The sequence below is a fragment of the Medicago truncatula genome, chromosome 5 (genome assembly GCF_003473485.1).
Source record: "Medicago truncatula cultivar Jemalong A17 chromosome 5, MtrunA17r5.0-ANR, whole genome shotgun sequence".
NCBI classification, from domain to species: domain Eukaryota; kingdom Viridiplantae; phylum Streptophyta; class Magnoliopsida; order Fabales; family Fabaceae; genus Medicago; species Medicago truncatula.
Genome location: NC_053046.1, coordinates 29,036,933 through 29,053,029, shown reverse-complemented (window position 1 = coordinate 29,053,029; position 16,097 = coordinate 29,036,933). Strand labels below are relative to the sequence as shown.

The following is a 16,097-nucleotide window of genomic DNA, read 5'->3' as shown; positions in this document are numbered from 1 at the left end:
CATTATGAGGCTTTGTATCCTGTTTCTCCTGAAAGTGGTGGTTCTAATGCCTCATCTTCAAACATGGTATCTCAATCTACAATTGGAAATGAAGAAGATGAAGACTGGGACACAATGTTCAGAATGAGAGTGAAGAAAAAACAACGGGAGGTACAAATAAATGAGTTGGAAAGGTATCTGGAGGATGGTCCTGAAGATGATGTTTCTACATTTAACATTCTCACTTTTTGGAAAGTAAACTCAAATAAATATCATGTTCTTTCCCGCATAGCACGAGATATATTGTCTATTCCTGTATCCACCGTATCTTCTGAGTCAGCTTTTAGTACTGGAGGTCGAGTCCTTGACTCGTTTCGCAGTTCATTAAATCCCTCTACTGTTGAAGCTTTGATCTGCACCCAAAATTGGATCAAATCTCCCAAGGTCATTGATTTAGATGCCGAGTTGGTTGAAGTGGAAAAGATCGAGTCAGGTATGGATACTTTTGTTTTTAATTTCAAATATATTTGATTATAGTTTTAAATATATTTGTTAGTAATTGTTTGTGTTTAAATTTTTAGAGTTGGCTGGATTAGTTACTATTGATGCCGGCGTTACTGCAGCTGAGCTTAACACCATCATTAATACTGGAAATTAAGGTAACTGTTAATGTTGTATTAATCTCTTATTATTTGTTATTGTTCTTAGCTAATTTGTTTAATTATTATTATGTTTAGTAGTGTTTGGGTGATTTATTGTTGTTTGTATTTTGCAGTTGTGTTGTTGCTACTGGATTTGCTGTTGCTGATGATGTTTTTTGTGTTGCTACTGGAATTGTTGCTTGTTGCTGCTGATGGTGTATTTTTGTTGCTGTTGCTGATGATGTTTGCTGCTACTGCATTTTATGTTGCTGCTACTATTTTTACTTTTGAATTTTGCTACTACAGTTTATGCTTTTGTGGAAGAGATATGTTTTCTCAATTTTGGTACTATTAATAAGTTGTTTTTGGCTTTTGTGGAAGAGATATGTTTTCTCAATTTTGGTACTATTATTAAGTTGTTTTTGCTTTTGTGGAAGAGATATGTTTTCTCAATTTTGGTATTATTATTAAGTTGTTTTTGCTTCATACTATGAGTATGAATGAATGAATTCTGCTACTACTGTTACATAGCAACCCAAAAAATTGACAGGGAAATGAATTATGTTACATACATGCGATTTTGGAAGATATATGAATGAATTCTGCTTCATACTATTTTACGAAAATTGACAGAGAAAGTATTAAACGGGTATCCGTGAACCCAACCCGAACCAACCCAAAAAAATTAGTTCGGTTCGGTTCGGTTCTAACTATGTAAATGCGGGTTCCATGTTGAACCCAACCCATAGTGTGATCAACGGGTTGGGTAACGGGTTAGGCTAAAACCTACCCAACCCAACCCATGTACACCCCTAAATTTGTGTATTTGTGAGTTATAAGCGAACTTATTATTGACTTAATCCATGAATTTGTGGAAATCACCCAGCAGCGGTGTCAAGTAGCCAATTATATGTAATCGTGAATCTTTCGTTAGACTTTTTCGCTACATTGCATTTTTCAAACTGAAATTAGCTTTGAAAAACATGAAGAATATTATTTTTCTCATCCTATATGAGTTTCTCGCACACCCTATTTTGGATTCAAAAATTCGATATATTTTAACATGTTTTGGAAATTTTTATGGGATGTTTATATCATTCGGATTCTATAATCCAAACTGTATAAGGCACACGAGAAACTTATAGGATGAGAAAAGAAGATGTCAAACAAAATTTTTTTCGAAACAAGTAGCAACTGTTTGAAACCCATTAGAGGGATTCTATTTAGAATCTTTGGGCTTATGAGCTTTTTGTTAAACACTGGAATTTTACACATTTCACTTCAAAAATTGCTTTTTAACACTCCAAAAATATCAAAATACCTCCAAGGCAGTTATCTGCCGTAGGTGGCGAACAACGGTTAAGATTTGTTCTAATTCTTTAAAAAAAAAAAAAAACTTTCCTTACACCCTAAATTGATAAAAACACCCTCAACTCCTTTTCTAATTTTCAATTATTACCCTTTTCTAATTTTTCTTTATATTCCTCTCATCCCTTTAGCCTAATTTCTTCCTCCAGTTCCTCTTCCTTCCATTTTTTTTCATCCATCTCTCTCACTCTTGTTAGAATAATCAATTGTTACAGTGCACAATAATTGTACGGACTGTCAACATTGGGTGTTTGAACATGGCTTTCAAACAAAATGTTTCATGTCTAAGAAGAATCCGTCAATTGATACAAACGTTATATAAGAAATCTTAGATTGTCGTGATTAGAAATCCCGTTAACATATAGTTTATTCACATAGGCATAACTGTGCCTATGATTAGTGCACCTAAGAGGCTTAACATGAATTCACGTTCACATATAAAATTGAATTAATGTAAAAAAAATGTAGCGAATCACTTAATCACATAAAATGAAACTCTAAAATCACTTTAATGGAAAACTTTGCACTTCAATTTAACCTTTTATCAACTTTAGTCCCATATTCATGGATGCATCATGTTTGTGAAAAATTTGAAGACTTAGAATGAAAGACCTCATCTTAGAACCTATGATCGCATCTAATGTGCCATTTATGGTCACTATCCAGCCTTCAACCACTTCAAAGAAGGATAGTCCCTCCATATGCCTCCGCTGCAGCGTCGTCGCAGCTACCTGCCACCACTATTGTTTGTTTGTTTTTTCTTCAAGAGAATGCAGCTCTTATGACATTGCTTCTATGTGGTATTGAGTTTTTTTTGCTTTAAAATGCTTCCTTGAAACTATTAGGATCATTTCCTGCAGTTCTTCACCAACAATAGTAACATAACTTATGAGATCTGCGCCTATAATCCTCAAAACTTCATCTCTGACCAAGCTATAATAATTTTCCATTGGTTCTTGAACCCCTTCATTGTAAATATTTAATGTTTGATCAATGTGTTTGTTTAACTTCCTAATATGAGGGTAACTGCACCTTGATTATCATATATTAGTTGATCTTTAACAAAATAGCCATTGTGGTTTCAAACTCTGACTTGTTGATTTCGCACCATTTGCAAATTTGATTTCGTAATTAAATTAATGCTTTCTCATTAACATGTTCATGTCTCATGCCAACATATAGTTTTTTATCACACTAAATTTAATATGCTACAACATTCTTCCCAATGTAGTTGAACTATCCATGACATGTACAAGCCATTTCTGTTATTTCCTTTAACAATTGCACATTTATTCTTCTTCTAATTTTCAAGATGTCATGTTTTTTCAAAGTTTAATATTCTAAAGGTCAAATACCTCTTTTGGTCATTTAAGTTTAATAAAAATATCAGGTTAGTATTTTAAGTTTTTAAGTTTTAAATATGTCTTTGTTAACCTTTTAAAGACTTATTTGATACTTAAAAACTTAAAAAACTTTAAATAAGTGCATTAAATTAAGACTTATTTGATTCAATGGTTCCTCAAATAATTTCAAGTTTTCATTTTGGTCATACAATTAATAAAACGTACGTTTTGGTCCCTCAGATTTTCCTCCTTTTGCCAAATAAATACAGACAGTTAACTTTAATCCAAATGATGTCTATGGTGGACCAACCTTAAAAGTGGTCCACCATAGATCCTATTAATATTTTTAATTTAAACCGTTTGATATTTTTTATTAAAAGATGATCGTTAGATCTGCATGTCTACTACATCTTCCAGTGAGTCAACAACACTAACTTTTTTTTTTCCCATTTCTTTATCTTCATCATCTTCTTCGTACAACCTCATAAATCTTCAAACTCAACCCAGAAAATCCAGCAAATCATTAAAAACAAAATTAAAAAACGAGGATTGCAGAAGAGGATTCGATTTTGATAAACTCAATTCACAATTTTTTCTTCTTCTTCTAATTTGCAGAAAAATTAAACAACACACATAAAAAAAAAACCAGATCCGAATCAAAATCTAAACCGTAAATCGGAACCATAATTCCTTTTTTAAGGCTTGAATTCTCCCAAAATCTGGCCTAATAGACCGACCAATTTTTACAGCTCTAGCTAGCACCTCAGATGTATATTTTAATTCCTTATTTTAAAATATATTTTCGTAGTAGAAAGTCCATTACTATTTAATTTTTTTGTCAAATATTCTAGTGGTTAGAATTTCATCCTTAAGATGAATAAGTAAGGAATTCAGGATCCAAACTATGTCACATGTATATATGATACAATGTTTTTACCAAATGAACTTTGCTCACAAACACAGTTTATAATTTCTTTTATAATTACAATATCATGATGATGATTATTTTTAAATATAAATTTTGATAATTAAGTAAGAAAGTCAACTGGACCACGCTGACCAAAATTATAATTCCATTTAATTATTCATACAACTTGACCACCATACTCCTTTTCTCTTTTTTTTTTTTTTTCATACCGTGGATTCATCAACCTGACTAAAGTTTTCTGAAACATTTTTCTATATTTTACGCATTTTAATTTTCATGAACATTTTTCTATATTTTATGCATTCTAAAAAACAGTTTCTAAAAACTGTATTTTTCTGTAAAATAATTTTATGTATTTTTTCTTTTAGGAAATGTATTCTATTTGTTTATTGTCATTCAACTTGACCATATTCACATTATCCGATCCAATTAATTACCGTGGATTCATGAATCTTGCTAAGTTTTCAGAAATGATTTTCTATTTCTTTACTGAAAAACTTTGTTTTTCTATTTTTTAGCTCTATTTTAATTTTTATGAAACGATATTTTTATATTTATTTATATCTGGCGGGTAAATATGGAGGGAAAATAACCGCTACTAGTATCGTAGAAACCCCAAAAAATAGAGAAAAAGTGATGACGTCATATGAAATCAACATTCCAAACATTGACTCATGCATGCCAGACACATATCCAAACAACTATTGGCTGTATTACTCCTTAAGCATTAAATATTATATTCTATCCCGTTTAATTAACCATTTGAGTTTTTTTTTTTTTACAAGGAAAGTCACTTTATATAATTAAAAATAAATTTTTTTTCCTAACATTTTCATATCGCAAATATACAATTAATTTGATTGTCTACTTTTATCGACAATTACATATTTTACTATTTTGTGGAAAGAGAGAGATTGCATGTAGACCAAATCATAAAATAAAGATTAAAGTGACTAACTGAGTAATTATTTTTTACATGGTAAAGTTTAATAAAAATAATAATTACCTAAAATGATTATAATTTACGAGGTTTGTATTCTTAATGGAAAGTCTGTATATGTTATACCGACAGAAATAATGAGCCCGACTATCGGCATTATTATCTTACCTCATTGTATATATTTTATTTTATTTTATTTTTATTATAGAATTTTATTTAAATAAAATAAGTGCTCAGAACTAATTTTATATTTTTAGTAAAACTGAAAAGCAATTCTTGACCGAAAAAAAAATGAAAGCAAATTTAATAATTTTATTTTTTATGTTGATTGTGAATAATTGCAGTTAACATTTTGTTTTCTGGAATTGAATTACACATATTGAGGGTTTTGGTATATTGAATTGAATTATAGTGAGGATTTTGTTATAAAGGGTAAGAAGAATACTTTAATAATGCAGCACAGTCATTCAATTCATGCACATGAGAACATCTAAAATTCAATAGTAATATCAACAACAAAACAAAAAAAAATTGTCTTTAATAATGTTTCTCTATTCATATCCTTCCATTTGTGCACACGAAAATTAAATACTCACACGGAAAATCTAATAAGGTGACATTATGTTATATTTCGATTTGATGTTTGTGTAAAAAAATACTATCAGAGTGTACAAATTAACTCATTATTTTATTATCATAAGTGCACGACAATTCAACACATAATAAATTAGTCATTTTTTTTTCACATATTAAAAAATAGTCATTTTTAGTTTTATTGATTAAGAAGTAAAAAAAGAAGGAAATATCAATCTGGTATGACATAAATACCGTATAACCAATTCTATATACGTTTGATTAAAAGAAAAAAGAAAATTGTTCCTAAAAAAAAGTATTTTATTTTATTTTTTTTATCTAAAGAATGAGATTAGCTTTCATGCATGCACGAGTGTAAAACATTATACATAACCAACAAATTATAAGTCTACATTTCTCAACAAAAAAACAAATTACAGGTCTATGACTTTTAAGTTATATTTTATTGAAGTCAAATGATCCTCACAACTCAACAATTATAATTTATTGAAAGTGTCAGTTTATAACAAAATCCATATTTCATATTGTACTTCTATCTCAAAATTAATCCTATTTGTGCATTATTCTAATACTCATTGTCATTATTTTGTTAAGTTGTCTAATGTTTAGATATCAATCAAATTGTACTTACTCTTTCAAAAAAAAAAAAAATCAAATTGTACTTATAAAACTAATACTTTAATATATATATATATATTAAAATCAAATAATAGTTGTTAATTAGCATAATTTCTTAAAATCACTATATTTTTTTTAAGAAAATTCTTAAAATTATGATATTCTTTCATTTATTTCAATATTTCTTAATTTAAATAAAATAATTTAAAATGACACTACATTGACCAATAGAATGATAATAAAATTGAGTCAAAATAATTAAATAATAATAATAATAAAGCAAAGAAGGAAAAAGACCATGACCATTGTCTCTTCTTTAGTTTCTATGAATTTGGCGCTAATTCCCTTCTGAAGACTCTCTCTCTCTCTCTCTCTATCTCTATCTCTCTCTCTACATAAAAAAAATTCATTTGTTTCTTCTCCATAAGACCCTCTCCTACAGAAAATCTTAAGAGAAGTCTTAGAAGCAAGGGAAGGGACACATACTCATAAAATTTATCTATAAATATAGTGAGAGAGGTTTACAATGAGATATAGAGATAGATAGAGATAGAGAGAGAGAGAGTGAGAAGAATGAACAGCTTGAAACTATAGAGTGATTTTGTTCTTATTTCACAAAGGTTCTTTGTTCTTTCTAATCAATTCATAAGAGCTCTTTATTTTCTGTAATTTAAAGAATTTTTTCTTTTCTTTTTGAGTTATCAACTTTTTTTTTTTTTTTCAGTGACAATTTTTTTGCAATGGCACCACCAAGTTTTGATTTTTCATGTCTTCTATGCACTGAAGACAGTAGCATTTTAGATGAGAATGATCTTGGTGGTTCAATGGAAGATGAAACTGAGCAATTTGATGAGCCAATTGAGTATGTGCCACCACCATTGTTGCCACCTCCATTGCTGAGTGAGGAGAATTTGAAGGTTTTGATTGAAAAAGAATGTCATCACTTGCCTGCTAGTGATTATGTCAATAGGCTGAAAAATGGAGAATTGGATTTGCAGGGCAGGATGGAATCCATTGATTGGATGGAAAAGGTGGGGTCCACATTTATTTGATTCTTAATTTCTCATTAATTTTTAGGGTTTCAACTATATGTGAGTTCATTTTCTCTTTTGCTAGTTCCAATGTTATGTGCATTGTTTTTCTTTAATCTCTTTTTTTATTGAAAATTAATATTCTTTAATCTTGGCATGTGAATTTTTTATATTTATATTGTTTGCTTTTAATGATCTTAAATTTTAAAGGTGATTTTTTTGTGTGAACGATCTAGATTTGATTTTATTTTTTCATTGTATATGATTGATGATGATTCCATTGTTGAAACTGATTTGCCTGGATATAATCTATGGATTGCCCTTTTATTATTAAATAATTGATTCAATTCTTAAATTTTATGCATGTTTGTAGTCAATTCTTAAATTCTTAAATTTTAACATGTTCTAAACCATTTCATAATTTGTATGATTGAAACTAATGCATCTGTTTTATAGGCTGGACTGTACTTTGGTTTTGGACCTCTCTGTATTTATCTAGCTATACGCTACATGGATCGCTTCCTTTCTGTAGTTGACATGCTGGTAAGTCAATTGATGAAGTGAAGAAGATGGTGTTTTTTGTTGTTGTTTTCATTATGTTGTTTGGCACTGGTTTTGATCTGAATTCTTTCTTGTCTCAGAAGGAAAGAAAGTGGTCAATTCAACTCTTGGCTTTTTGTTGCTTATATCTGGCAGCCAAAATTGATGAGGTTGTTGTTCCTCGATCTGTTGATATGCAGGTATATTATTTTTCTTTCATGCTTACTTGCTAGTTTGAAAATGTTTTATATCGCGATGTATGCAGCACCAACATTTTAAATTTAAGGCGTGTCTGATATCCGATGCTAATATGATATTGATACATGTGGTGTTGACTTGTTAGTATTGTGTCTGGTGTCCAACACTAACAGGACACTGACATATGGTGTCGACTTGTAAATGTCATGTTGAGTGTCTGTGTATGTTTATGTGATTGATAGATTGTGATTTTTTCAATGTTACGATTGTGTGTCAATCTTTAATATTAAAAGAATTTAAGTCAATGATGCTTACTTTTCTTTGATGCTTAGTACTGATAGTTTGAAAATATTTTAAATCGTGATGCATGTAACACCAATATTTTATATTGAAGACGTGTCTAACGTCGATATCGACATGACATTGACCCATGGGATGTTTCTTTGTAAGTGTAGTGTGTCTGACATCCAACACTAACATATGGCGTCGACTTGTAAATGTCATGTTCAGTGTCGTGCTTGTTTATGTGTTTCATAGATTGTGATTTTCAATGTCACGATTGTGTGGGTCAATCTTTAATATTAAAAGAATTTAAGTCAATGCAGTTGATCCAGCAACAATTGCACCTATAGAGACATAAAAAAAACCTTTGATGTGACCGTATTAATCTTTTAAAAACTTGGTTTGAATATATTAAGCTCTATATATAACACCAACAACATTTATGATATAAGGTGTGTCCTGTGTCTAACATGTGTTGCCACCTTTACATTCAATTATATTATTTTTTCAAATTGTTTTAGTGTTGATACGAAACTGTTGTGCTAGTTATTAATGTTTGAGTTAGTATTTGACATATGTTAAATAAAATGTCTTTTAATTTTACATTTGCGGTGATGATAACTTTTTCCATGCAGATGGATGAAAAGAAGTATTTATTTGATAAGAAAACATTACGTACGACAGAGCTTCTGATACTAAGCACATTGAACTGGAGAATGCAAGCAATTACACCTTTCTCCTACATTGACTTTTTCCTTAACAAGGTCAATGGTGATCAAGTTCCAATAGGAGATTCAATTTTGCAATCTTTCCGACTCATAATGAGTACTGTAAGAGGTAACTTCTCTGTGTTTTCGTTCCTAATAATATTTATGATAGCAAAGAATGAGATGATAATGTGAAATGGTTTTGGAATCCAATGTAGGACTTGACTTCATTCAGTTCAGACCATCTGAAATTGCAGCAGCTGTTGCAGTGCTAGTATCTGTGGAGGGTGAAAACCTAATTGTTCAAACTGAGAAAGCACTTTCTCTTCTCATTGAATATGTAGAAAAGGTACTAATGATGGTCCAATGCCAATAAAAAAAGTGAATATAATTGATGCACATTAATTTGCTTAATATTTTTTTAAGTTGATTACTTGTTATTGCTCAAACGCAATCAATCTAGTGAATTGTCTATTTTGTTTTTGAAAGAAATCTTAGGGTTTAGTAATTTTGCTTTTAAATTTACAAAATTTCAATTGGATTTTTGAAATTGAATTTTCTAGATCACAATGGTCGATGTCAAACAATTTCATAGATTAAATTGATCAATCTAAAATATTTTTTCATCGTCTATTTTAGATTATCATTCATTTCAAATCATAAATTGACCGTGAATTTATAGTTTTAAACGACTGATATTCTAAAATAGTCATTCAAATTTAAAAAACTTAAAACAAATAAGACGGTCAATTAATTTAATCTCGAAATTGTCCTTGAGCGACTAATCTGATCAAGACTTTCAATTTTAAAGATCATTTTAAAAGCTCCCTAAAATTCAGAGGACAATTTTGGTGATTTACTCAAGATTTAGTTTATGACATGGTTTAATTAATTGATATATCTATCTACATTTTGCAGGAGAAAGTAATGAAGTGTATTGAAATGATTCAACAGCTGTTATCAGGTAGTGGTTCTTCTGCAAAGGATGCTAATGTTTCTGTCCCTTTTGTAGCTCAAACTCCAATAGGAGTGTTGGATGCTTTATGCCTCAGCTACAATAGTGATGACAATCACTCAGATGCTACTACTGCACCTCTTGCAGATTCTCCACTTCATAACAGCCCTGATGCTAAACGCAAGAAAACCATATCCAACTTTGAAGAGTAACAATTTTTGGATGATGCCCCCTCAAAGGAATACCAATAAAGGAAACAAAAAAATAGATAGGGAAAAAAGCTGCATATTTGAGCTCACTATAGCTATCAAATCTTTTATTGATCTCTTTATAGCAAAGAGAGAAATAAGGATTAGTGTTGTTGTTGTAACCTAGAGTTTTTGTTCTATTATTAAGTGAGGGAGTGAAATAAAACTAAAAGGGGGCAGGGGGCAGGGGGCAAAGGTATTATAGGACTAGATATTCATAAATTTTGAAACATTTATTATATGAATGTCATTGTCTTTGTTCTATTTTACAATTGGTTATTAAAATATTTGTGTTTCTGAAATTTTTTCACAGTTATTGCTCTGTCAAGCTATACAGATGTTGTTTTATCTCCACAGTTTGCTTGCCAATAATTAAATTGGACACTTTGACCGAATAACTGTTTAGAGTTTAGACCATTTTCACACCCACACCAGAAAGAAATGTACTACTAAATGTTAATGGTAAAGTTGCATTGTCTTACAAAATCTTATCATAGGGCACATTTTGAATTAAAATTAGAAAATTGTGTGGTTTAAATTTTGATTTCTAGGTATCAAATATAAATTATAGTTTACGAAAACTTTACACCCAATTGGTGGGTCATACTACTATCCTATCCTATTTTAAAAAAAGTCTTTATGAACAAGTTTTTATTTTAATGGTCAATGCTAACCTTGTTAGTATTATGTTAGTATTAGGGCTTGAATTCTTGACTTTTTATTACTCCACTCCTCACTCAAGTCACCAAACCTATATTATTGACCTAGATGTGGTTTGATTAACATAATTAAATTCTCTAAAGAGATGGGTTCTGCAGCTAGGGTTTCCACTATATAGCCTCTTAGGGTTGTGTGTCTCCTTCATTGTAATGGAAAAACATGTCTTTCATTCATTGAGTTTCTTTAACTCTTCCTCCTCCCAAGTACTTCTTATATATCACTAGTGCCTCGTCAAAATTATCGATGGAACCATATTTTCATTGATCAAGCAACCAAAGATTGCCTTGTTGGTCAATTTTCCAGAGTTTTGATGGAAGTTGATATATTGAGAGCTTTCCATTTTGGAGATGTTCACATGACGGTTAGTATGATCTTGCATAACAAAGTGAAGATTAATTAAGACAATTATTTTTGCAAAGAACTCTGATAGAACTCTTTGCCTTGATGATTTTGATGAAGCCATGTTCTTTCAAAAGAATAGGAAATAGCTTAAAATATGATGTTAACAATATTGTTATCATTCAATATTTCAACCATGATTGGTTGGCATTTATAATTTGGCAATGCTAATCTTCAAGAATTGAGCAACTTAGACCTATTACTTTAGATAATTCTAAATTCAAAATAATTAGTAAGATTTTGGAACCTTCCAATGTGCTTAATTTCTCAAGGGTTTGTTGAACCTGCAAGACCAGAAGACGTCCAATGTGCCTCACCACACAAGAGTGCATCACCTCTGCTCTGGACCGTTGGATCATCATACAACTGTCTTTTGCATCTCATGTCGAATACAACGAGGATAGTTACAACGACTCGCCTATATGAGCATGACCTATCGCCAACCAAAGGTACGATTCACTCCGTACTTACTCACTTTCCACTTAACTTGAGGAACATTTAAACTGAATCTCTAAAGCTCTAGAAAATCTTTGACCCGCATTATGAGTTAGTGGTCAAGAGAAAGAATCATCTTCCAGTGAGGAAGTCAATCATATTGAAGAATTTGTTAATTTAGGAGCTAACTTCTTGTACATATGCTCTTATCATTAGTTGCTCATTCTAAATTTATTCCAGTATAGAAGGAAGAACATATGAGGGAACCATTTCTACAACCTACATTTTATATGCACCACTTTGTTGTTTTCGCCCCGGCAAAACTGGAACTAGAGAGACAGGAGACAGGAGATATGTGTAATGTGGAGCAATTGGCTATGGACAAGAAGATGATTTAAGAAATGAAAAAAAATTAGACTTTGTTAATATGCTTTTACTTTAGTTTTAATTAAATTGTTATCCAATCAGTTCAGTTGAATGTAATCCCAAATATTATATTGAATCAATTTTTTTTTTATTTGTTAAGTTGGTGCTCAGATATTGTATCGGGATGCCCTTGTTGGGCCTATTGAATCAAATTTTGGTACAATATGTTTTTATATTTTATTATTTTGAAAGAATGTTTTTATATTTTTTATTCTGTGTTTAATTGTATCCTTTCTTACAAATATCTTTTTAAGGTGATTACGACAACACCTAACCACAATGTCACCCAAGTATTATCCCTTAACCACTTAATCACTAAGCTTTTCTATTTTTTTCTCTCTCGATAATATGTGTAGGTTGTATAAATAGATATATAATATAAGTTTTATCTAATATGCACAATCAAATATTATATTGAATCGAATTTTTATACGATATATTTTTATGTTTTTATAATTTAAAATTAATTATTTACCAGCTAATATGTTTTTCTTACAGATTCATATTTGAGGAACAAGAGGAAATAATCTTAACAAGTGTTTAGTCATGTCTGTGACATTATCAAGAAAATGTGTGTACTTAGTACTACTAGTAGATGTATGGCACCTATAAAAGAATATCATGAATGACCCAATGACTTTGCCGTACTTAACTAATTACAATCAAGTCAAAAAAAGTTGAAAGAAAATAAAATAAAAATGTATGTACCCGTGGAAGTAAAATATTTTGATGGAGGGTGATAAGATAAGAGTCATCTAATTTTTACTATGTACTGGAGTACTTGGTAAACGTTGATAAATTTTGGCAAGTGTTGACTAATATAAGAAGTGTGCAATGGTGCGGGATATGGACTTGGCTTTGGGTACTTTCACATGCTTTTTACATCATTTTAAATGGTGAAGCATAGATTGGTTATGCATAAGAGGGTGAATGTATATGAATTAGAGTTCAAAAGAGTGTTGGAAAATTCTAAGTGCACTAGTATTTAGCATTCAACTTGCACGCATTTAAATAAAAAATTTACACACTATTTTAGTTTTAGATTATAGTAAAATTTACAACTTTCATACTTGTGTGTGAGGTAGAGAATTCCCTCCAAGAGCTCTTGGTTGAACCAAGCATGTATCTTATCAAGGTGCTTTTCAAATCTCTTGCGGTGATCATCTTTTTGATCTTATCTTCCTCCTCTATTTAGATTTCTTGATTTGTATTTTTAGGTTAATTCTTGAAATATTGAATTCAATTATGGAAAATTATAACTATTTAATCATTTTTTCCATAGAAACACTAACAAGTGCACTAAAGGTGTTAAGAAATCTTAGTAAGTTTTATTATGGGAATATTAATTATATTCAACATATTGAAACTTTAAAAAATTAAATTTTTTTTTTTACATAAAATTTATTAATTATTTTCATTTTTGAATCCTTAACAAGTATCTTTAGAACATTTGTTAGCATGACCATTTCTTTTAAAAACAAAGTTATCGTTTAATTGAATAGTCAATTTTCTTATACATTGAAAATTAAGTTTTGTAAAAGCACACAATATTTTTGTTATACTCCTTGGAAGGCAAATCCTTAGAAGGCACATACATGTATCTATAACAAAGTTGTGTTGATCAATAATCTTAGCACACAAAATACTATCACAAGTTGGTAATCATTCATAATATGAAAAAATCTTTTGAAGACGGAAATTTTGATGTTCAATCAAGGATATGAAGACTCTTACATTGGAGAAAGATAATGTCAATAAGTAAGTTCGAGTTAGAGTTTCTACATTAAATTTAGGCATAAGAATATATGTTAAACGACATATATAAATGAGATGAATCATATATTTAATGCATTTAGATTTTGGATAAAAATGTGACATCTAAACTCGTGTGTTTGCTCTTGCTCACAATAGAAACTCAATTGTGATTTTTCCTGCATGGCATGAGAATGGGAAGCATGCAACTACTTGCTTGTTGGTATACTTTGTATGTTTTCATTTTTAAGTCTGTAAGTCATTAAATTCTAGAGTGATCAGTTAATCTAAACTAAAGAACCTATAATCAAACAATTGAGTTTAAATGATTAATTTATACAAGTCTGAACTTCAAATTATTAACCTCCTTTCTAATGGCTAACCCAAAAAAAATAAAGCTAAAGAACCAATTATACACACAAAGGTGAATATTGTCTCCTTTCTATCAGCTTCTTTTCTTACCCAACATTTGTGGTTGAAACATTTGATTAGTTGTCTAAGGCATCCAAAACCATTCAAGAGTGTGTTAGCAACATTTGTGGTTGATACATTTTTTGAGATATTATATATATAGTGCTAACATGAAAGAAAAAACTTATATGTATAGTTTTTTTTGCCTTTTGTCAAGAAAAAACTTACAAACATGAAAGAGTATGTAAGCAATATATACCCATTAGATTTCGAGTAAAAACAAAGTTTTTCTTTTCAAACTAGTTTAAATTAAAGGATAATAAAGTAATTTGATTTTTAAAAACAACCAATTGATTAATTTCTTTTATTTTCTTTCGGTAGAGGCTTTGCAACTTCTCATCATACTTCATAAAAAAATATGCAACTATATTTTCAATCAAAGTGGATTCTCTATTTTCCTAATAATTTCATTCCTACTCCAATTTGTATGAGTGTGTAGCATACAAATTAGTGAATAAAGATAGTGTGTCAATTATAGTCACTGCGTACGAGTACGAGGGACCCAAAAAGATAGTACAACAAATAAAGAACACAGAAGTCATTGATGATCTTAGCCTAGAATGCAAAAAATTCCAAATTCTGTAGGCAGCCATTACCTGAAAGCTATAAACCTCCTGCAGATGAACCTTGGATGACTGGTATTTTTGGATGTGTAGAAGACCGGGAAAGTTGTATGTTAATACCTCTCAAATTCTACTTGATTTGCATATTGCATCCTTTTTTACATTCTTTCATTTTTCACTGCAGGCTTGACTGGACTGTTCTGTCCTTGTGTACTATTTGGACGCAATTTACAAAGCTTGAGGGAAGACACTCATTGGACTAGGCCATGCATTTGTCATGCCATTTTTGTCGAAGGTGGCATTTCTTTGGGTATAGCAAATGTAGCTGCAGCTTTCTTAATTCCTGCCATTAATCCATGGATATCATGTGCCATTTGTGAGGGTTTATATTTCATTTGGATTTTGAGAGATTTCAATTTGAAGACTTTTAAGATTTCAATGTACTATATGGATTTATAAGATTTGAAATGGCTCTATGAATGACTAACAAAATAGAATTTTTCCACATATTTAAAGCTAAACTAGTCTTCCATAAATTAGTATATTCTCGTTGCTACTCTTGAGTTTAAACAATAAATTCATAATTATGAACAACAACATTGTTAAACCTGTGAAAAAGCCGCCTTAAAATTTAACACCGAACCCCAAATTATGGTTCTTATGTCAGTCAGATGTTGTTTAATATGTTACGTGTGCTTGATGTTTGGATTATGTTTTACCATTTGAAAGCTTCTCAATTGAAATATGCATTTGGTTACCAAGCAATTTTATGGAAGTTCACTTGCACTTCTTAAGGCTTAAACGTGAATAATGATAATGCGAGGCTATGAATAATTCTGTTTTTTGGTGCATTATAAGAAGATAATTGTAATAAGATCAGTGGCGGATCTTGCCCAAAATATTCGGGGGAGCCGCAACTATTATATCCAAATGAGAGTGTTTTTTTTTTAACAATATAT

General features: G+C 30.3%; 1 protein-coding gene across 1 annotated transcript; it reads left to right on the top strand.

Annotated features, from left to right (window-relative positions):
* The first annotated feature begins 7,151 nt into the window (after positions 1–7,151).
* LOC11442318 (cyclin-D4-1) lies at positions 7,152–15,597 on the top strand. The gene is made up of 8 exons (XM_003615209.2): positions 7,152–7,442; positions 7,899–7,985; positions 8,084–8,182; positions 9,098–9,299; positions 9,388–9,518; positions 10,088–10,332; positions 15,161–15,213; positions 15,323–15,597. Exons 1-8 carry the CDS (start codon positions 7,152–7,154, stop codon positions 15,595–15,597), a joined length of 1,383 nt encoding a protein of 460 aa, XP_003615257.2.
* Positions 15,598–16,097: the final 500 nt, after the last annotated feature.